This window comes from Balaenoptera physalus (assembly GCF_965194825.1).
Source record: "Balaenoptera physalus genome assembly, chromosome: 1".
Taxonomy (NCBI): domain Eukaryota; kingdom Metazoa; phylum Chordata; class Mammalia; order Artiodactyla; family Balaenopteridae; genus Balaenoptera; species Balaenoptera physalus.
Window position 1 is genome coordinate 183,493,563 of NC_138882.1, and position 22,931 is coordinate 183,516,493.

Consider the following 22,931-nt stretch of genomic DNA (forward strand, 5'->3'; position numbering starts at 1 on the left):
ACACAGGGGAGGACCCTGAGATATACCAAATACCGACTCAGAACCAGGCAAAGCAAGATGACTGGTCAAAGGAAGCCCGGAAGAAATGCCCCATAAAAGTGATTCAAACCAAAATGGTGCGACTCTCTCTATGAGTCCGCCCGTGTGTCTATCCACACGTACGTACTGTACTCTTTTTTTTCTCCTAATAAACACTTTGTTTCACTACTTTCCGTCTTTGTGGGAATTCTTTTTCTGCAAAGCTGAAGAACCAAGGCCTTGCCACTGACCAGTGGTCTAGTGCCTAGTTTTCGTGTTCTCACCGCTGCGACCTAACCTCAATCACTGGCCAGGAACTGAAACCCTCTTTCAAGCCGCTGCAAGGCGGAGGCCACCCGAGATCAGAATGAATGAATGAATGAATGACACTTCTGCCAGTCATCTTTGAAGTCCCCTCGGTTCATTCACCAACCCTCCTGATTTGCCCGCGACTGAGGGGTTTCTTAGGATGTGGGAGTGCTGAAACCTGGACAGTCTCAGGCAAACCGCACTGTGTCTGACAGAACTCAGCGACAGAGTTGAGTGACGTGATTGATTGATAAATTTTCAGGAAGAAAGGGGTTAAAATCGGGATGAGACTTGGATCAGATGGCTCCGCCCCATCATGCTCCTTGTCCCACCCCTTTCCACTGCCCTCCCTCTCAGACTCCGCCCCCTTCCTTGGGGAAGGTCACCTTCCAACGCGGGAAGCCAAGTGGGCATGCGCTGAGCCCACCGCAACTGCGCACGCTCTTGTTGACTGTCTCCGCCTTCCCTCCTCCCACTCGGAAAACCGGAAGCCGCCTCCCCCTCGGTGGCTCTTGCGCGGCTAGCGGGTCCTCGGTGGATCCTGGCTCGGTGCCGCGGTGCTCGGCGGGACGCCGGCGGAGAGTGACATCGGGGTTAAGGGGTGGGGCTCGACGTCAGGATCCAAGATGGCGGCGGTGGTCGCAGTCTCCTTGAGGCGCCGGTTCCCGGCCACAACCCTTGGCAGAGCCTGCCTGCAGGTGAGCTTCGGCTCTCGGGTGGGAAGGGCAGGGATGAAAGTCACGGAGATGGCTTGCAGTTGAGGGGGCGGCGGAGGAGATTGAGGGGAGCACAGGGCCAGGCCTCAGGGAGGAGGATACCAGCTCCCGCTTGCTCAGGGCTCTGATTTTGGACGGGAGCGTACCTGCTGGTTATCTTTCTACACCTCTCTGCAGCCTGTGAGTTGGTCTGGGCGGAGAGGATTTTTTTAGACATAAGAATAAAAAAGAAGTTCAGAGAGGGGACTTGAATTGCCCAAGGTCACATGGCGAGCGAGTGACGACTGACTTGGAAGCAGAATTCGAATCCAAACATTTGAACGCCAAGCCCTTTTTCTGCCACCAAACCATCACCTCTGAGAAAGACAGAACCGCCGGAGCGTGAAGGATGGGACTGGGAGGCGAGGCACTCCTCCGGGGTGCAAGGTTGAGGGCTCAGTAAAGAGGGGAAGGGAGAAACGGAGGAAAATCCACTCAGCCCCCTGAGGACCTGGGTTCCTTAAAGCAGCGTCATCCTCTCAGTATCCCTGTCTGTAAAGGACGTATCATAATACCGACAGAGTTTGGGCTTGGATCACAGGTACAGAGCTTGGCGCTGCTCTTATTTATATTATTCCGAGTGCATTGATATGTTTCCTCCACGCCCCTTGTATTGTCAGGAAACTACACACTTCTGATCTGCATTCTGAATGGGAACAGGTAGACGGGGAAGGGAAACTGCCATTGCAATCTGTGTATATCAGGGACTGAGGTATTACAAATCCCTTTCAAATCTTTTTTCCTCCTCTGGGCTCCTGAAAAAACCCTGTAAGGTGGGTGAGCAGGAATTCTAACCTCCTTTTTAGAGATTTGAAAACTGAGGCCCCAGAAAGAAGATTTTTTTTACTTGCTCAAAAATATCACAGCCAAGAACCAGTTGATGCAGGACCTAAATGCAGTGTTTTGAACATAATGTGTGAAAAACTCCTAGCACAGATCTGGGCACATGGTAGGTGTACAAGAAATATTCAGTCCTCTCCTCTTCTTGCACTTCCATGAGAATACGTCTCATTTAAGTAACTGCTCTGGCTACACAGCACAGTGCATATGGCCCATCTTCTAATGCTAGCTCTTTCCAATATGCTATACATGAACTTAGACAAGTCATTTTACAGTCTTTCTGAGAAGGAGGGATGAGAAAGAGGACTGCCTACCAGAGCCTCAAGCTGGTGCCCTCTGAACGTTAAATTGGTGATTGATAGCGACATTGTTTACCAGTTCCTTTTATAGCTGCTGAGCAAGCAATTAAGTTGTGAGAGCCCCACCAATGAGAGTGAGTTCTAAAGCTCAGGTCCCTCTTCCAAGCATGAATTATAGAAAAGGCTGGTTTCATAGGTCAGTGTTGTAATTCCAGGTGAGGCCATTGTAGGGTCTCCTGAGGGCAGAGAAAATAGAAGATTCCCCCACACATGCACCCCCTTGTAGGAATATGCATTCATACCCACAAAAGCCACCTAAAAAGTAATGAGCTTGATGTATTAGCTCTGGGTACATTCAGGTTCCTAGGAGTCTAGGACACAGTAGGATTTCTCTTCTGAATTCCTTTTATTTAGTTTGCACCACTGAACCACAGTTCTGCCTGTAAGTATTTAACTGTAACATATTAACTGTTGTTTGTGTTGTTGCCTCATTTCTTCGTCTAGACTCTGTATTCTTTGAAGGCAATTACCACCTACTTTCAGTTGTGTATATCATTGCTCCTAGCACCGGCAGGGCTTAGGATACCTATCTGCCAATCAGAATAATACAAGAACTGATACGGTTGTCAGTGCTGAAAAGCAGAACTTATTTTCTGAGCCATGCTAGAAACTTGGCCCTCTAGTTAATCCTATGAGGTAGATTTTAATACTCCCAACCTTCTTACAAAAGAGGAAATAAAATCAGAAAGGTTAAGTAATTTGCCAAAGAACATCCAGCTACTAAGTGGTAGAGCTTGGATTTGGACCCATGCCACTCACACATCTATCTAGCTCCAAGCCTGCTCCTTAAGGAAGCTTTCCTAGGGACATAACAAGCTGCCTTCAGCATGATGCAGAATTCACCCTTCTCATCCTCCGTCCAGATTCAGTCCAGTTGTTGATGATCTTGCTTCTTCCCTTAAATTATAAACTGTGGGTTTCATCTTATCCAAGATTTCCTACAAGGGTGCGCTAAGCCTTGAATACTCACTAGTTTTGTAGATTGAGGTAGAAATGCTTTTGAAGGACCACCGCCCCCCCCCCCGCCCCCGCCACCTTGATCATGGGTTTGTGGTATAAATTTCTGGACAGGCTACAAAGAAAAAAAACCCTCAAATTTTTGCCCACCTCCCCACTTCCTCCTGTATATTCTCCTTTTCTGCCTGTTACTGTGGGACAACCAGCAGCACTCCAGTGGCTGCCCTTCACTCGTGTTCTCTGTCCCACTGCTTGTTCGAAGATAGCTCTCCAGGGCTTCCCTGGTGGCTCAGTGGTTAAGAATCTCCTGCCAGTGCAAGGGACATGGGTTCGAGCCCTGGCCCGGGAAGATACCATATGCCACGGAGCAACTAAGCCCATGTGCCACAACTACTGAGCCCACGTGCCACAACTACTGAAGCCTGCACGCCTAGAGCTCATGCTCTGCAGCAAGAGAAGCCACGACAGTGAGAAGCCAGTGCACTGCAATGAAGAGTAGCCCCAGGGCTTCCCTGGTGGCGCAGTGGTTGAGAATCTGCCTGCCAATGCAGGGGACACGGGTTCGAGCCCTGGTCTGGGAGGATCCCACATGCCGCGGAGCGACTAGGCCCGTGAGCCACAATTGCTGAGCCTGCGCGTCTGGAGTCTGTGCTCCGCAACAAGAGAGGCCGCAGTAGTGAGAGGCCCGCGCACCGCGATGAAGAGTGGCCCCCACTTGCCGCAACTAGAGAAAGCCCTCGCACAGAAACGAAGACCCAACACAGCCATAAATTAATTAATTAATTAATTAATTAAATAAAATTAAAAAAAAAAAGATAGCTCTCCATGAGAATTCCCTGGCAGTCCAGTGGTTAAGACTCCACGCTTCCATTGCAGGGGGCTTGGGTTCAATCCCTGGTCAGGGAACTAAGACCCCACAAGATGCGTATGGGAAAAAAAAAAGACAAAGATAGCTCTCCAGAAAGTCTCCCCTCTCCCCTGCCTTATCAGGTTTTCCTTCTCTGTTGGATCAGCAGCAGCAGCACACAAGCATGGTGTAATTTCTTCCGTCTTAAAAATAATAATAAAAAGCCAGATCCAGCCACCACCCCAGTTCTCCACTCATCTTTATAGAAAAATGTCTCAAGAGGTGGTGTCTAAACTCGCTAACCACAGTTCATCTCCCCACATCTTCCCATGAACCTATTCCAGTCAGACTTTTCATGCTTACCACTTCACGGAAAGTACTTGGGTCAGGGTCACCAGTGACCTTGGCTTTGTTAAATCCAACGTCAGTCCTCAGTTCTCATGGTACTTTGCTCTCTGAAGCATATTGTTCACTCCCTCCTCAAAACACTTTTTTTGGCCTGACTCCCAGGACATCCCAGGCTTCAGGTTTTCCCCCTTGCACGTTGGCAGTTCTTTCTGTCTCCCTTTGCTGATTTCTCCTTTTTGCCCCAAACTCTAAATGCTGTGGCTCAGTCCTTAGGCCTCATCTTTATAGACACTCCTTTGGGCTTTAGATACCTCCTAAATTTATGTCTCCAGCCCAGACTTCACCCCAAATCTTCAGATTCAGATGGCCACCCAACTATATTCTCAAAATCTCCTCGTGGATATTTAATAAACTTTGCTTGCCTAAAACCAAAATCCTGCCACTCCCCTGCCACACACACACCAACTTTCCCTCCCATCGCAGTTGATGGCAACTTCATCCTTCACGTGGCGTGGGCCAAAAACTTTCGAGTCATCCTTGCTCTTTGCCTCACTCCCAATCTGTAAGCAAATCTGTCAGTTCCTTCTTAAAGTGTATTTAAAAACTAACGGCTTTTCACCATTTCCACAGCCACCAGCCTCGTTCAAGCCATCATCATCTCTTAGCTGATTATCGCAGTTACTTCCTGGTTTTCTTGCTTTCATCTTTGCACCTCTACAGTTGGTTCTCAAAACAGGAGACAACGTGATCCTTTCAAAACTTGTCTTTGTCACTCCTCAGAACCTTCCAGTAGTTTCCCATCTTACTCGGGGTAGAAGCAAAAGTCCTTCCAAGGCCCTGCGTGGTCTGGTTCTTCCATTAACGTCCTGATTCCCTCTCCTGTTCCTGTCGCTCTCACTCACTCCATTCTCAGCTACCACCGGCGCCTCATTCTCCTCACACACATTCCCACCTGAAGATCTTTGTGCTCCGTGCTCCCTCTGCCTTCTGTGCTCTTCCCGTAGATTTATGTGTGGCTTGCTTACTCACCTGCTTCGGATCTTTGCTCAAGTGTCAGCTTTTCAGTGAAGTCTTCCCTGGCCACCCCGTTTAGAGTTGTCTCCAAGATCCCTATTCCCCTTCTACCCCTCCCTCCACCCCCATCATGGCATTTATCACCACCTGACAAACTGTAGGTTTCATTTGTGTGCGTCTCCTCCAATCACTGTGTAAGCTGCACAGGACTGGGATGTATGTCTGTTTGGTCCTTGATTCCCCCAAAGCCCAGAACAGTCCCTGGAGCATAGTAGTTGAACAAATAAGTGAATGACTATATCTGGACCAACTACCGCCTAAAATCTTGCTGATTGTTTAAGTAGAGTAAAAACTTTTGCTCTATGCATCTTTTGGGGGAGAGGAATTATCTTTTTGTGCTGTTCTGTTTTGGATTTGCATTTTCACCACTATGTAGCGGCTAAAAGGTTGGACTTTGAAGTCAGGTGACCTATGGTTGAATCCTGACTCTTTTGTTATATGACCTTATTCTCATTTTTTAATTAAGAATAAAAAACTTTCCTCGTAGAGATGTTGTAAAGATTAGACATAATTTAGTACGACATCTGGCACGTGGTAAGGGCTGAGTGATGAAAGCTATTATTATTACTTCTACTGCATACACCTACAGAACAAATTTTTAGATTTCTTTGGGGAATGGTTTTTTAATCACAGCTCCCAAAATCCTGTGGATTAACTCTTAGTTCAGCCCTCAAGATGAACAAAGTTCCATCACTTTTAGAACCACAACCTGCCCTGGCCATTTTGATTTCAGTATCTTCTCTCTTCATTCCTGTTAGCCCCCCCTTACCCCACCAAATGTTGTATAAAATACGTTGTATAAAAAACTCAAAATGAATTTAAATTAGTTGTTTTGGAAAAAAATTACTGACACTTTGGGGTACCCCAAAACTTATGTTGGGCTTTATCGCCTTCAGATACTCTGTTGTGTGGTTTTTTTGTTTGTTTGTTTTAATTTTTTTTTTTTTGGCTGCATTGGGTCTTCGTTGCTGAACGCAGGCTTTCTCTAGTTGTGGCAAGCGGGGGCTACTCTTTGTAGCGGTGCCCGGGCTTCTCAGGGCTTCTCATTGCAGTGGCTTCTGTTGTTGCGGAGCATGGGCTCTAGGTGCACAGGCTTGTTGTGGCTCACGGGCTCAGTAGTTGTGGCTCGCGGGCTGTAGAGCGCAGGCTCAGTAGTTGTGGCTCATGGGCTTAGTTGTTCTGCAGCATGTGGGATCTTCCCAGACCAGGGTTCGAACCTGTGTCCCCTGCATTGGCAGGCAGATTCTTAACCACTGCACCACCAGGGAAGTCCCTGTACATTTTTTAAAGGCATTTTATCCCTCTCCCCCTACTACTGCCTCAGGCATAGCAGCCGCCCACTCTGGGAAACAGTTTAGCAGTTTCTTAAAAAGTTAAACATATAACTACCATACAACCCAGCAATTACACTCCTGGGCATTTATCCCAGAGAAATGGAGACTTATGTTCACACAGAAACTCGTCCACAAATGTTCATTAAACGTTATTCATAATGGCCCCAAACCTGGAAACAACCTGCATATCCTTCAGTGGGTGAATGGCTTAACAAATTGAGGTGCATCAGACCATGGAACACTACTTGGTAATAAAAAGAAATGACTGTTGAGGCACACAACTTGGCTGAGTCTCTAGAGAGTTATGCTGAATGGAAAAAAGCCAGTCTCCCAAAATTACATATGAGATGATTACATTATATAACATTCTTAAAATGACAAAATTACAGAAATGTAACAGATTAGTGATTGCTAGGGGTGAAGGAGTAGGAATGGGAGGCCTGAGGGGCATGGCTATCTATGGCTGTAGAAGAGCGGATCTTTGCGGGGATGGAAATAATATTCTGTACCTGGACTATATCAGTGGTAATATTCTGGTTATGATATTGTGTTGTAGTTTTGTACAGTGTTACCACTGGGGGAAATTGAGTGAAGAGTACATGGGATCTCAGTATTATTTCTTATAAATGCATGTGATTCTACAGTTACTTCCAAATGAAAAGTGTAATTTTAAAAACTAACAATCTATGGATATATGCAACAACATGAATGAATCTCAGAGCATCATGTTGAGCGAAAGAAGCTAGACTCAAGATGTATTATCTCATGGCATGTATATGAAATTCTATAAGAGGCAAATCTGTAGTGATAGAAAGCCGATCAGTTGCCAGTGGTAGGGAGAGGGTGCTGACTGCAAGGAAACACTAGAGAACTTTCTGAATGGAAATATTCTGTCGTAATTGTGGTAGAAGTTATACAACTTTATCAAAACTCATCAAATTATACACTTAAAATTAGTGAATTTTATTGTAATGAATATACCTCATTAAATTTAACAAAAACAAAAACGGGGGTGTGTTAAGCAAGCAAAAGGCCTCTGGAGCTAATATCTTCAAGAGGGAATTCCCTGGTGGTCCAGTGGTTAGGACTCCGCGCTTTCACTGCTGAGGTTGCAGGTTCCGGGCAACTAAGATCCCGAAAGCCATGCTGCACGGCCAAATAATAATAATAATAATATCTTCAGGAATCTTTTCACTTCTCCCACTTCCTCTTAAACACCACAAGGTGGCATTAGCCAAACGTTCCTGTCATTTCACAATGGAGTCCCTAGTGAAAAGTGTTCATTTGTAGAAATGACTTTCCTTTTATTAATGATCTTAGCCAGCTTGGTGATAAGATAAAATACAGCTTTCATCCTCACCTTCACTTTCATTTTCTTCATACATTTTCTTCTTTTATACTGAGAGCTGATATTTTCAGCTTCATTTAATTTGGGGCGGTTTTTGCGAGCAAGTAATAAACTCCATTGCATTTCTTATAATTACTCAATTAACCTTAAGAGTTTTTACTTTCTTTAACAGTGTACAAGAGAATTAGCTGGCCTGGAATACCATCTGAATATTTCTATCTTCAACTTATAAGTGCTCTTTGGACTGGCAGGATCCCTCATCACCACAGTAGAAGCTCAGCAGGACTTGTTGAGACCTTGTTTCATCTGCCTAAATGCAAAAGGGCTTCAAGGACTATGGGATGGGGGCAGCTTAGCATTACAGTTAAGTCCCCTACGTACGAACAAGTTCCGTTCCGAGAGCGCGTTCGTAAGTCCAGTTTGTTCGTAAGTCCAACAAAGTTAGCCTAGGTACCCAACTAACACAATCGGCTATATAGTACTGTACTGTAATAGGTTTGTAATACTTTTCACACAAATAATACATAAAAAACAAACACGAAAGATAAAGAAAACATTTTTAATCTTACAGTACAGTACCTTAAAAGTACAGTAGTACAGTATAACAGCTGGCATACAGGGGCTGGCATCGAGTGAACAGGCAAGAAGAATTACTGACGGGAGGAGGGAGAGGAGGTGGAAGATGGTTCCTTGCTGGAACCAGATGCACGTTCGCACCTTTGAAAGTTCACAACTTGAAGGTTCTCATGTAGGGGATTTACTGTATACAGTAAGTGGTTAGGACTCCGTGCTTTCACTGCTGAGGACCGGCATTCAATCCCTAGTCGGGGAACTAAGATCCCACAAGCCACACAGCGCAGCCAGAAAATAAAATAAAAAAATAAAATTGTATTAAAATTTTTTAATTAAATTAAAAAAAATTGATAGACTGAGTAATGCACATTGCCCTCCCTAACATGGATGAGCCTTATCCAATCAACTGAAGGCCTCAGTAGAACAAAAGGCAGACCCTCCTTCGAATAAGAGGAAGTTCCTCCTGCCTGACTGCTTTCAAACTAAGACATTGATTTTTTTTCTTGCCTTTGGACTTGAAATAACGACTCTTCCTGGGTCTTGAGCCTGCTGGCCTTTGGACTAGAACTATACCATTGGCTCTCCAGCTTGCCAACTGCAGATCTTGAGACTTGTTATCCCCTGTAATCACGTGTGCCAATTCCTTATAATAAGTCTCTTTTCATATATGTGTATATATATGTACACACCATTGGTTCTGTTTCTCTGGCGAACCCTAACTAATACACCTGCCCTTAAGGAGTTAAGACGTAAAGAGAAGAAAACAGCACCAAGAAGAGACCTGAGAATATTCATAAATGAATAGTACAGTGTTTAGGAACATGGGTTCTGGAGCCAGACAGACAGACCTGGGTTCCAATCCTGGCTCCACTCAACAGCTCTGTAATCATGGGCCCATCACTTGGTCTCTGAGCCTCATTTTTCTCGTCTTTAAAATGAAGATTCAGTGGAGTAATTAATATAAAGCATTTAATTTAGTGCCAGGCAATAATAAATAGTGTTTTTTTAAATGAGTATAACCTTAAATATAAAACTTTTTTTTGAGCAACAGCACCCTTTTTGCAAATATGTTTTTATGGGGCGGCTGTTGCGGTTGAAGGCGTGAGGGAAGTCAGGCCCACCCTCTTAACCTTATCCTATCCCAGCAGCCCCTGGGTGGCACTCTAGGATTCCTTGGCTCTCTGTGTGAAACCCACTGGCAGAGACTGTAAGTGCCCAGGAGATGGAACAGAATCATCAGGGAGAGCAGGTCTCAGCTGTTTGTTAGTTCCCTAAATTTATTTTAAGATACAATATTCTTTATCTTGTTTCCTGCCATAATGCTATGGACAGAATGTTTGTGTTCCCCCAAAATTCATATGTGGAAGCCCTAATCCCCACTGTGGTGGTATTTGAAAATGGGGCCTTTGAGAGGGAATTAGGGTTAAATTAGGTCATGAGGGTAGGACCTGTATGATGGGATTAATGCCTTTATAAAAAGAGGAAAAGACATGAGATCTCTCCAACATGTGAAGATAGAGCAGGAATGTAGCTCTCTGCAAACCAAGAAGGTCCTCACTAGACATCAAATCTGCTGACACCTTGATCTTGGGCTTCCGAGCCTCCAGAACTGTGAAAAGTAAATGATTGTTGTTTAAGCCACCCAGCCTTCAGTATTTTCTTACAATGGCCCAGACTAAGACACCTAATCGAAAAGCACCAGCATCTCATTTTGACAACTGCAGTGGCTTTCTAACTGGTTTCCCCAGATGTCATGTGACAGTTCTTCCCTTGTAAGCCAGTGATGTTCTTCTCAAAAATAAAAATGATTGTGTCACCCACCTGATAAATTTTTATTAGCTTCTTATTGCTCTTAGGATAAAATCAAAACTTACAAGTCTTTCTTAAGTTCCTCGAGTCTGCTACTCTTCCATCCCTTGTCAAGTCACCCTGCTTTACAGTGGACTTCTCTCGGTCCTCACAGGTGCCTGTGCTCTCCCCCACCCGGGCCTCTACATGTGTTGTTCCTAGGTTTATAACACCCTGTTCTCCGTCCCCTTCATCCCTATACATCAAGCCTCAGCTTAAATATCATTTATAGAGCCTTCCCCCGACCACTTAGACTAGTGCAAGTCTCTGCTGCATTCTTCCCTCTCTACACTTTATTGTGAATATTTCATTTATCTTCTTGCTCACTACAAAGTAGATTCTATAAGGGCAAAGGCTATGTCTCTTTTGTTAAGCACCATTTCACCAGCCCCCAGCACCATGTCTGGCATATTACAGGTACTTAGTATTGTGTGTTGGATATTGGATGACTGCCTATCCCAAGAAGACTGTGTCAGTAATGTGTGGGTTTGTATCCAGTATTGCAGTTTATAGTGGCAACTAAACAGAAGGATTTATCTTGCATTTTTAATGATTTTTTTTTTCCTTCTTATGAACTTTTTAAATTTCAGGCCTGCCGTGGGGCCCAGACAGCTGCAGCCACAGCTCCCCGAATCAAGAAATTTGCCATCTATCGATGGGACCCAGACAAGACTGGAGATAAACCTCATATGCAAACTTACGAAATTGATTTGAATAAGTGAGTATCTCTGTGAAAGCTAGGTATTTGATAAATGAAGGTGAGCTCTTGATCTATTTCAGGGACATGCTTTTCCCATCCTTGGAAGGTTTAAAAACAGATTATCCAGTGGCTCTGGAATTTATCATCTATTTTTAAAACAACAAGGTAGATACCTGATTCAAAAACATAATACCAAGAAGAACAACTTTTACAAAATTCGTTTCCTTCCCGCAAATCAAAGTATAACAGTTTCTAGGAATACTGACAAAGATGGCATTATGCATAGTATCTGAAGTCATTAACACATTAACAATTTAAAAATACTCAATGTTTTTATGTTAATTTATGTATATGGACCTATGTATTCTATAATAATGATAAGCACTGTAAACTTGGCTGGAATGGTGATAGGACAAGATAGGGGTGTAGTTTAAATATTAAAAATGATCCATACCTATGTATTAGCTTTCTGTTTCTGTCTTAATAATTGCTGCAAACTTAGTGGCTTAAAACAACATAGATTTATTATCTTATAGTTCTGTAGGTTAGAAGTCTGGTAAAGGTTTCGTGACTAAAATCAAGGTGTCAGCAGGCTGTGTTCCTTTCTAGAGACTAGAGAATCCGTTTTCTGCTCCTTCGAGCTGTTGGCAGAATTCAGTTCCTTATGGTTGTAAGACCGAGGTCCCTGTTTTCTTGTTGGCTGAAAGCTGAGAGCCATTCCCAGTTTTTAGAGAAACTGCATTCCTTGGCTCATAGTCCACATCTTCAAAGCCAACAACAGCACGTTGAGTCCTTCACATTACCACTCCTGAACCGCTCCTCTTCCATCTTGTTTTTTTTTAATTTTATTTATTTATTTTTGGCTGCATTGGGTCTTCGTTGTGGTGCATGGGCTTCTCATTGCGGTGGCTTGTCTTATTGCGGAGCACGGGCTCTAGGTGCGCAGGCTTCAGTAGTTGTGGCACGTGGGCTCAGTAGTTGTGGCATGTGGGCTCTAGAGCACAGGCTCAGTAGTTGTGGCACACGGGCTTAGTTGCTCCGCGGCATGTGGGATCTTCCCGGACCAGGGCTCGAACCCGTGTCCCCTGCATTGGCCGGAGGATTCTTAACCACTGAGCCACCAGGGAAGCCCCATCTTCCATCTTTAAAGAATCTCCACAGGTAGCCAAAAGGAAAGAAGAATCTAGTGGGCTGGGCTCTAGCTTCCCACCACTCCACACCTCCACCTCCCAAGTAGAACCAGAGCTGCTCTGTTTTATGATCTGTTTTATTTGTAAATGAATAAGTATTTCTTTTGAACAAAAGCTTCCATGGCACCAAAAAAGTTATTTGAAAACCACAGGTACTTTAAATGCTTTTTTTAAACTCTATCAACACACAAACTCTTTTAATAAGATAGAGTTAATTGATACATAATCTTCTTCTCAGACAAAATTATCAAATATTCAGCAACCAAAAATTATTAATAAAATTCAAAGAAAGGGAAATTGTACAGGCCACATTTTCTGACCATAATACAATAAAACTAAAAATTCATATTAAGAACAAAAAAACCCTAATTACTTGGAAATTTAAAGCACTCTTTTAAATAACTACTTGATTAAGGAATAATAAAAATATTATTATCAGATACTTAGAAAATAAAAACATTGCAAATTAAAACTAGAGAATGTGATTAAAACTGGAAGAGTTAAATTCATAACTCTGTTTTTAACGATAAAATTTAAAGTGATTGCGTTTACTTCCAATAATGGCAGAATAGTTTCCCTCATACTAACCTTTCAACAAATAATAACTGTACACTCTGGTTTATAAGATAAATATAAGAAGCAATGACCTGAAGGCACAGGAGAGTGACCAAAGCAGGCAGACACTGGAAGGGAGTTGACACTTGTAAGTATAGAGTGTTGCTTGGATAAATAAACTATTTTTGCATGTTTTTTTTTTACCTGAGGGCAAGCCCCGGTTGATGTGGGAGTGCAAGGGCTAAAACTCGATTAAAAAAAAAATCACAGTCTAGGGACTTCCCTGGTGGTGCAATGGTTAAGAATCCGCCTGCCAATGCAGGGGACAGGAGTTTGAGCCCTGGTCTGGGAAGATCCCACATGCCGTGGAGCAACTAAGCCCGTGTGCCACAGCTACTGAGCCTGCGCTCTAGAGCCTGTGAGCCACAACTACTGAGCCCGTGTGCCAAAACTACTGAAGCCCACGCGCCACAACTACTGAAGCCCACGCGCCTAGAGCCCGTGCTCCACAACAAGAGAAGCCACCGCAGTGAGAAGCCTGCACACCGCAACAAAGAGTAGCCCCTGCTCGCCGCAACTAGAGAAAGCCCGCACAGCCAAAATAAATAAATAAATAAATTTATTGAAAACAAAAACAAAAAAACCCCACAGTCTTAGTGTGGTCACTAGCTTGAATAACCAGATGATATATTTGGAAGCTACCATAGCACCAGAAAATGAGGGGGAAATCCTGGAAAGAAGTACAGAGGGGGAGCCCCAAATTCTGTTTATGAACTGTGCCCAGATCTTGAGTTCAGCCATACTAATTGTTGCTTTAAAAAAAAAAATCAGGCCGTGCTGAGGGCACCGGCAAGAGCGGGTGCGAGCGGGTGGCTGGTGGGGCTGGTGTGTCGGGTGGGCGGGCCGGAAGCTGGGTCGCCTGAGCCCGTGGCTTCCGGCATCCTGACCCATGCTCGGCTGGTCACTCTGAAGGGACACGGGGTGGGGGGGGGGGGGCTCCAAGCGGCCGCACAGCGGGGAGCGGCGGCGGCAGCCTCAGGTCCTGAGTCTCTGTAGAAGCTGAAATCCATCAATCTCCTTTCTTCAAAATGCAATGAAATGTACCAAAGACTGTATTCCGACTGGCACGTAGGACATGCATGGAACCAGATAAAGCTGGTCTTTGGGGACACTGTCAAAACAGAAAGGAACCATTACTTTTATATACGTCGGAATCCAGAGTGGTTTGGGTACTGGGCCCTCGGAAACGATGGCTGCACTTACCTGCTGCCCAGTGTGTTGCAAAGGAAAGGAAGCCATTCATTGCTCATCCACCCCAACCAGGGGTCCTTCACCCTAAACAGTGGGAGCAGGATATTTTATCCAAGAGGGTTCTGTCATCCAGTGCTACATCCCCAGGAACTCCCTCCAAAAAAAGGAAGAACCTGATCCTTTACAAGACAGATCAGTTGGTCCTTATCAACGATTTAAGAAAACATTTAGGGCTTCCCTGGCAGCGCAGTGGTTAAGAATCCGCCTGCCAATGCAGGGGACACAGATTCAAGCCCTGGTCCGGGAAGATCCCACATGCCGCGGAGTAACTAAGCCTGCAAGCCACAACTACTGAGCCTGCGCACCACAACTACTGAGCCTGCTGCGCTCTAGAGCACGCGAGCCACAACTACTGAGCCTGCGAGCCACAACAACTGAAGCCTGTGCGCCTAGAGCCCGTGCTCTAAAACAAAGAGAAGACACCACAATGAGAAGCCGGCGCACCGCAACAAAGAGTAGCCCCCTCTCGCTGCAACTAGAGAAGGCCCGCGCGCAGCAACAAAGACCCAACACAGCCAAAAATAAAATAAATAAATAAAAATAAATTTATTTTTTAAAAAAAATTTAGATAATATGGGAAAGTTTTGATTCCAGTGCATCTAATAACTTCCAGTGTTTGGCTTGGAATGTTTTATTATGCAGCCATAAAAGGAGTGAATGTCGTTCCTTTTCTAGAACTTACTGGGTTACCTGACAGCGTAGTAAACATTCTGAAAAATTCCCAGAGTGGAAATGCACTAACAGCATATGCCCTGTTGAAGATCGCACTGCCTACGCGATACACTGTGACCCGGGGGCGGGGGGGGGGGACTGCTTTCACTGTGAAGTATCTGCGCAGCCGCGGCTGCATGTCAACGCCACCTCCTGTGAAGGAGTATCTGCAGGACAGGATGGAGGAGACAAAGGAGCTCCTCACAGAGAAGATGGAGGAGACAAAGGACAGGCTCACTGAAAAACTGCAAGAAACCAAAGGAAAGGTTTCTTTTAAGAAAAAAGTGGAATAAGGTGCCTTATATACCAGGTTATAGACAGTTCCTGCACTTTAACCCTTGGAGACTATGGACAAAGGTACATGCTCTTGAATATTTTTTTGGTTAGCAGCCTAAATATAGCAGTCCTCTGAGGGTTAAAGAACTGAGATAACTTTTTAAAGTTAAACATCACTAGAAAATCAGTGTTTTTTGAAAAGAAAAAATGAATCCAGTATAAGAATTTCGTGTCAGTAGCAGCGTTAAGCAGTGGTCCATGTCTTCAGTCATCCTTGCTTTGTGTTCAGATGCAGCTGTTGACTCCTTGAATAGCTGGTGCGGCCCTCCACAGATTTAACACTAGGTCTTCATCTTTGTTATTCATTGAGGTTTTAACTATATTCAGTTCTCAATGTGGAGACAAACTGTTATCATCAGAACTGCTTGTGAATAAGAGGATATTTAGTCTTTCTATAAAGACAGTATATAACGGTTACATACCAGTTAAAAGGTAGACTTCATGTGAAGAAAGCTGAATGAAAATTGGGTCATGTATATGTAAATTAGATGTATTGGTTATATGTAAATGAAAAATTGACCCTTTAAAGATGATTTTTACGTGAAGCTTGCCATAATCAAATTTTTTAAGCAAATCTGTGCGGCATAACACTTTCTCACCCAGAACGTAAAACTGTTCTTCCTGCATCGTGTCCTCTCCAACTGATCTCTCAGAGGGAAAGGGAAAATCATTACACCTTAAGTTTATGGTGGAGATCAAATATCCTTACCAGTGCCTGGAGCTTGTGGTTCTCAGCAGTGCAGGTTTGGGAGGATGGGACCTGCCTGTCCCTGCCTCCTGGTTTCCACCAGCCAGAGTTGGTCTTGATTCCATTTTGGAGTAAAATTTTAAGATTGTAGCTGCTGTTTCCTCTTGCATTGAAACATCCTTACTTGAGCATTTTACTTGAATTTTTTAAATAGCAAAGCTATCATTAAAACCTGCTTGGAATGAAATTCAGTCATGTCAGATGTGAAAGTTGCCCCAATTTGTGTGGGTGTGTTTGAGGATGTGTTTGTGTGTTTCCTTTTGCTCTGCCTTTACTTCAGTTCTAACCTTTCAATTGAAAGAGGGAATGGGCCTCTTTCTAGACTGTCTTTGTCATGGGTGATCTGATAAGGCAAGAGAATGTCAGAAGTAGTCCCGCAGGCATCACTGCTGTGAGGCAGGGTTTTCGTATTACATACTGAGTTTGGCCAAATTTAGAGAATACTTTAAAGGGAAAATAATGTTTACATTTGATATGTCTAATCATTATATTGGCTGTGCTGTGGTTGGACTCTTCTTTGTGGGGGTGGGTGGAGTGGTGAGGGGGCAGGGCTCACTCTGCCACATGCAGGCCTGATAAGGTAGGATGGTTTGTCTCCTGATACAGGTCGAACGTGTGATTTCAAATTGACAGCACATTTTCAAATCCAAAAAACAGTAAACATGTTTTAGCTTGTTTATTAAATAATTCACATTTTTGCGTATATTAAATGCTAAGATAGATATTAACAAATTTGTTTATTTTTAACCACTGAGACTGCCTGGTGTAAAATCATGTGTTATATGAAACTTTCTTTTTACTTTTCACGCTGCCTAGGGCATGTTTTCCAATGAGGATAAATTGTGGGTCTTAGAAGCACTAATAATCCTGAGTTTCCACCTTTGGTTCAGCCCATTTGAGATTTGTTGCCATCCAGTTTCATAATTGTGTTTTGTTTGTCCAGTTACAGAAAGTGAGGCGCTGGGGAGTGCTTTGATAATCTCTAGTGAAACATTCTCTGAAGGTGTAAAAAAAAAAAAAAATCACTCTTCTGAGAAGCATGATACAGTCCAGGGTTACTACAGCATGTTATTCACAAGGTCCAGCATACAACCCAAAATTACTAATCATACAAAGAAACAGTGAAAAGTGAAAAGACAATCAGTGGAGACCAGCCTTGAAGCAACCCAGTTGTGGGAACTAGCAGAAAGGACTTTAAGCAATTATAATTGTGTTCATAGATAAAGGAAGATACGCTCATGATGGGATAGGAAATCTCAGTAGAGAGAAACTATTGATATTTAAAAAGAACCAATGGAAAATCTGGAACTGAAAAAAACAATATCTGAAATAGAAAATTCACTGTATAGGCTTAACAGCAGATTGGAAATGACAGTAGGAAGATTTGGTGAACCTGAAAGTAAACTACTAGGAAGTGTCTATTCTTAAGACAAAAAGGAAAAAAAGATTTTTAAAAAAGAACCTCATTGATCCATGAAACAGTATCAGAAGGTCTAACACATGTGGAATTGGAGTCCCAGAAGGAGTGGAGTGGGGGAATGGGCAAAAAATATATTTGAAAAGGTAATGGCCAAGAATTTCTCAAGCTTGTGAAAAACATAATTTACATATTCAAGAATCTTAGTGAGGGCTTCCCTGGTGGCGCAGTGGTTAGGAATCCACCTGCCAATGCAGGGGACATGGGTTTGAGCCCAGGTCCAGGAAGATCCCACATGCTGCGGAGCAACTAAGCCCATGTGCCACAACTACTGAAGTCTGCACGCCTAGAGCCTGTGCTCTGCTACAAGAGAAGCCACCACAGTGAGAAGCCCATGCACCGCAACGAAGAGTAGCCCCCACTTGCTGCAACTAGAGAAAGCCCTCACAGAGCAACGAAGACCCAATGCAGCCATAAATAAGTAAATAGATAGATAGATAGATAGATAGATAGATAGATAAATTTTAAAAAAAGAATCTTAGTGAACTCCAAGCCCAACATAAATAAATAAATAAATAAATAATAAATAGGATCTTAGTGAACTCCAAGCAGGGTAGATACACAGAAAACCACCCAAGCACATCATAATCAAGTTACTGAAGATAAACAAAATCTTGAAAGCTATGAGAAAAAAACACATTGCATGCAGGGATATGAATGATTGTTTACTACTCATCAGAAATTACAGAAGCCAAAAGACAGTGGAATGTCTTCTCTAAGTTACTAAAAGGAAAGCTCTGTCAACTGAAATTCCATATTCAGCAAAAAGATCTTCAAGATGAAGATGAAATTAAGACATTTTCAGATAACGAAAAGTAAAAGAAGTCATAGCTTCCTGTACTGCGTGAAAGAGGAAGTTTTTCAGGCTGAAGAAAAATAATACCAGGTGGGCCAGAGACCTGTGCCATATGAAAAAGGAAGTTTTTCAGGCTGAAGAAAAATTATGCCAGGTGGAAACTCAGCTCTTAGAAAAGTAATGAAAGGCACCATATATGATAAATACAAAACCATTTTTTCATCTTAACTTTATTAAAATAGATATGACTGTTTAAAACAAAATCATAGGGACTTCCCTGATGGTCCATTGGGTAAGACTCCATGCTCCCAGTCCGGAGGGCCCGAGTTTGATCCCTGGTCGGGGAACTAGGTCCCGCATGCATGCCGCAACTAAGAGTTGGCGTGCCGCAACTAAGAGTTCACCTGCCACGAGTAAGAAGTCCACATGCCACAACTAAAAGACCCAGCGCAGCCTAAATAAATAAATAAATAATAGCATTTTTAAAAAACAAAACAAAATTATAACATTGTCTTACATAAAATATAACTTATATAGAGGTTGGAATGTTGTTGCGTGAAGTGGTACAATATTAACTCTAAATAGACTGAAAAGTTAAGGACATATAATTCTAGAGTAACCTTTTTTTTTTAATGCAGAGAGATATATAGCTAAAATGGAATTGGAATATATAAATTAAATATATCAAAATGGAATTCTGAAAATATTTACTTAATCTAAAAATACTACTTAAAAGAAGGCAGAAAAGAGAGAACAGGGAAAAAGTGTTGGGACAGATAGTAAAATGATAGACCCAAATCCAACCATATCAATAAGTACATCAAATGAAAAGAGACTAAACACTCCAATTAAATGGCAAAGATTGTCAGGATAAGTAAAGAAGCGAAGCCCAACCACATGCTATTTACAAAAAATGCACTTTAAAAATTTTTTGGCCACACTGTGGGGCATGCAGGATCTTAGTTCCCCAACCAGGGATCGAACTCTCACCCCCAGCAGTGGAAGTGTGGAGCCTTAACTACTGGACTGCCAGGGAGGTCCCCCAAAGTGCACTTTAAATATAAAGACACAGATAGGTTGAAAGTGAAAGAGTGGAAAACAATATCCATGCAATCTGCATTAAACATAAAAAAGAGTGGCTATGGTAATATCAGATAAAGTAGACTACAAGGCAGAGAACACTACTGGAAATAAGAGGGGACATTTCATAATGATAAGGGGATCATTTTATCAGGAAGACATAACAATCATAAATGTGATTATGAAATACACATTCTTTTTAAGTGCACATGCTACATTCACTAAGATACTGGGCCATAAAACAAATTTCAATAAATTTCAAAAAGTTGGAATCTTACAGGGTATAATCTCTGACCACAGTGGAATTAAAATTTAAAGCAGTAAACAGCAAGATAATTTAGGTATCAAAGCAGAAATCACAAGGGAAATTAGAAAAGATATTGAACTAAATGATAATGAAAATATAGCATTTCAAAATATGCAAGATGCATCTAAAGCAGTGCTTAGAGGGAAATTTATAGCTTCAAATGCATACATTAAAAGAAGAAAGGTTTAGAATTAGTGATCTAAGATTCTACCCTAAGAAGGCAGAAAAATAAGAGCAAGGTAAACCAAAAGCAAGTAGAAAAAGGAAATAATAAAAATAAGAGCAAATAGGATGGGGGCTGGGGGGAAGACAGCTGGTAGAAAAAAATAAAACCAAAAGTTGGTTTTTTTGGAAACAACAAATTTGATCATCTCCTAGCCAGACTGGAGAAAAATAAGAGAAAACAAAATCCCAATATCAAGATAGAAAGAGAGCCTATGGATATTAAAATGATACCAAGAGAGTATTATGAATAACTTTATGACAAATTCAGTAATTGATGAAATGGACAAATTCCTTGAAAAAAAATACAACTTACCAGATTGACATAAGATGAAATAGAAAATATGAATAGTTCTGTGTTACAGAAATTAAATGTGTTATCAAAAACATTTTCACATGGAAAAATCCAGGCCCAGGTGGCTTCACTGGTGAATCATATCACACATTTAAGAAAAATCTAACACCAATATTCTTTCAGAAAATAAACAAGGAATATTCATTTCCTAGTTCATTTTATGAGGCCATCATAACCTGATACCAAAATCTAACAAAGACATTACAAAAACGAAAATTACAAATTGGTATCATTCGTGAACATAGACACAAAAATCCTTAAGAAATTTTAGCAGTTCAAATCTAGCAATCTATAAAAAGGGATAATGCCTTAATGACCAAGTTTCAGTTTATCTCAGGAATATGAAGTTGGCTTAACACTGGAAAATCAATCATTGTAATTCATCATACAAAGGATAAAGGGGAAAAGCCATAACTCTGCAAATTTGAAAAAGAAGGAAACTTCCTCAACCAGATAAAGAGTATCTAGGGACTTCCCTGGTGGTCCAGTGGGTAAGACTCCACGCTCCCAATGCAGGGGGCCCGGGTTCAATCCCTGGTCAAGGAACTAGATCCTGCACGCATGCCGCAACTAAGAGTTTGCATGCCGCAGCTAAGACCCGGCACAGCCGAGATAGATAGATAGACAGGTAAATAAATAATAAAAATAAATCTTTTTTAAAAAAAAGAGTATGTATGGAAAAAGCTACAGCTAACAACATGCTTAATTGTGAAATATTGAATGCTTTATCCATAAGACCTGGAACAAAACAAAGATGTCCACTCTCCACTCCTATTCAGCATTTTACTGTACATTCTAACTAGTGCATTAAAGGCAAATGAAAGAAATAAAAGACATGAAGATTGAAAATGAGGGAATTAAATTGTCTCTAGTCACAAATAACTTGATTGTTTACATATAAAATTCCAAGGAATCTACAAAACTACAAGAACATACTAAGTAAATTTAGCAAGGTTGCAGGATACAAGGTCAATATGCAAAAATAATTTTTTTATACTAGCATCAACCATTCAGAATTTTAAGGCTTTAACCAGGGAAATTAGGCAAGAAAAAGAAAGAAAAGGAAATTGGAAAGTAAGAAGGAAACTCTCGGGCCCTTCCACCCGACCGCCATGAGCACCAAGCAGGTCACTTGCAGGTATTTTATGCATGGTAAGTGTCGGGAAGGAAATCAGTGCCTGTTCTCACAGGACTTGGCAAACAGCAAGCCATCTACCATCTGCAAATACTACCAGAAGGGCTGTTGCGCCTACGGAACTCGTTGCAGATACGATCACACGAGGCCCTCTGCTGCAGCTGGTGGGGCCATGGGCACTGTTCCCCACGGGGTGCCCTCCCTCGGTTTCCACAGTCCTCACCCTCCTTCTTACCTCACTGCATCAATCGTGAAAACTAACTTACACGAGCCTGGGAAACGTGAAAAGAGGACTTTGGTACTTAGAGACCGAAATCTCTCTGGCATGGCTAAAGAAAAGACTTGCCCAAGTGTGGTGAGTAATCCCGGAGGCTGCAGCGACCTGCAGAACAGCCCGGAGCTGAAGCCGCATTCCTACCTAGAAGCAATCAGGAGTGGTCGCGACAACTTAGAAGCTAGCAGCTCCTACAGCAGCGAGCAGCAGCTGTGCCCCTACGCAGCTGCCGGGGAGTGCCGATTTGGGGGTGCTTGTGTCTACCTGCATGGGGAAGTCTGTGAAATCTGTAGGTTACAAGTCCTGCACCCCTTCAACCCAGAGCAAAGGAAAGCTCACGAGAAGATCTGCATGTCAGCATTCGAACACGAGATGGAGAAGGCCTTTGCCTTCCAGGCGAGTCAGGACAGAGTGTGCAGCATCTGCATGGAGGTTATCCTCGAGAAGGCGTCAGCCTCGGAGCGGAGGTTCGGGATCCTTTCCAACTGCAACCACACGTATTGCCTGTCCTGCATCCGGCAGTGGAGGTGTGCCGAGCAGTTTGAGAACCCAATCATCAAGTCTTGTCCAGAGTGCCATGTGATATCAGAGTTTGTAATTCCAAGTGTGTATTGGGTAGAAGATCAGAATAAAAAGAACGAGTTGATTGAAGCTTTCAAACAGGGAATGGGAAAAAAAGTTTGTAAATACTTTGAGCAAGGCAAAGGGACCTGCCCGTTTGGAAGCAAATGCCTTTACCGCCATGCTTACCCTGATGGGCGGCTAGCGGAACCAGAGAAGCCTCGGAAACAGCTCAGTTCTGAAGGCACCGTGAGGTTCTTTAATTCAGTGCGGCTCTGGGATTTCATTGAGAACCGAGAGAGCCAGCATGTCCACAACACTGAAGACGTCGACATGACAGAGCTTGGGGACCTCTTCATGCACCTCTCCGGAGTGGAGTCATCAGAACCCTGAAGAGTAGGTGGTCGCCCTGCGTCTTCGGCTCCACCAGCCAAGCCTTCCCCAAGCCAGGGTGTGCAGAGCTTCTTTCACGGCAGCCTGGGGTGGCGTGTCACTTGGATTTGAGTGTGGTTGTATTTAACCTTGGTCTCATCCACTCCATTATTACAGCCATGGGAAGAGTG

The 22,931-nt window shown here is 43.0% G+C and overlaps 1 protein-coding gene and 2 pseudogenes across 3 annotated transcripts in view; all 3 read left to right on the plus strand.

The window, feature by feature from the left end:
* Positions 1 to 756: 756 nt before the first annotated feature.
* The window catches only part of SDHB (succinate dehydrogenase complex iron sulfur subunit B), a 37,421-nt gene continuing 15,246 nt past the window's right edge, over positions 757 to 22,931 (plus strand). The window contains exons 1-2 of the mRNA XM_082468677.1: positions 757 to 1,025; positions 11,201 to 11,328. Coding sequence (XP_082324803.1) covers positions 954 to 1,025; positions 11,201 to 11,328 — 200 coding nt within the window. The 5' untranslated portion in view covers positions 757 to 953. The remainder of the gene's footprint in view (positions 1,026 to 11,200; positions 11,329 to 22,931) is intronic.
* On the plus strand, positions 14,939 to 15,482 carry LOC309642540 (protein FAM210A pseudogene; annotated as a pseudogene). Its single transcript has one exon. The product of its transcript is annotated as a protein FAM210A pseudogene (transcript).
* Positions 21,405 to 22,873, plus strand: LOC309663911 (E3 ubiquitin-protein ligase makorin-2 pseudogene; annotated as a pseudogene). The gene has a single exon. The product of its transcript is annotated as an E3 ubiquitin-protein ligase makorin-2 pseudogene (transcript).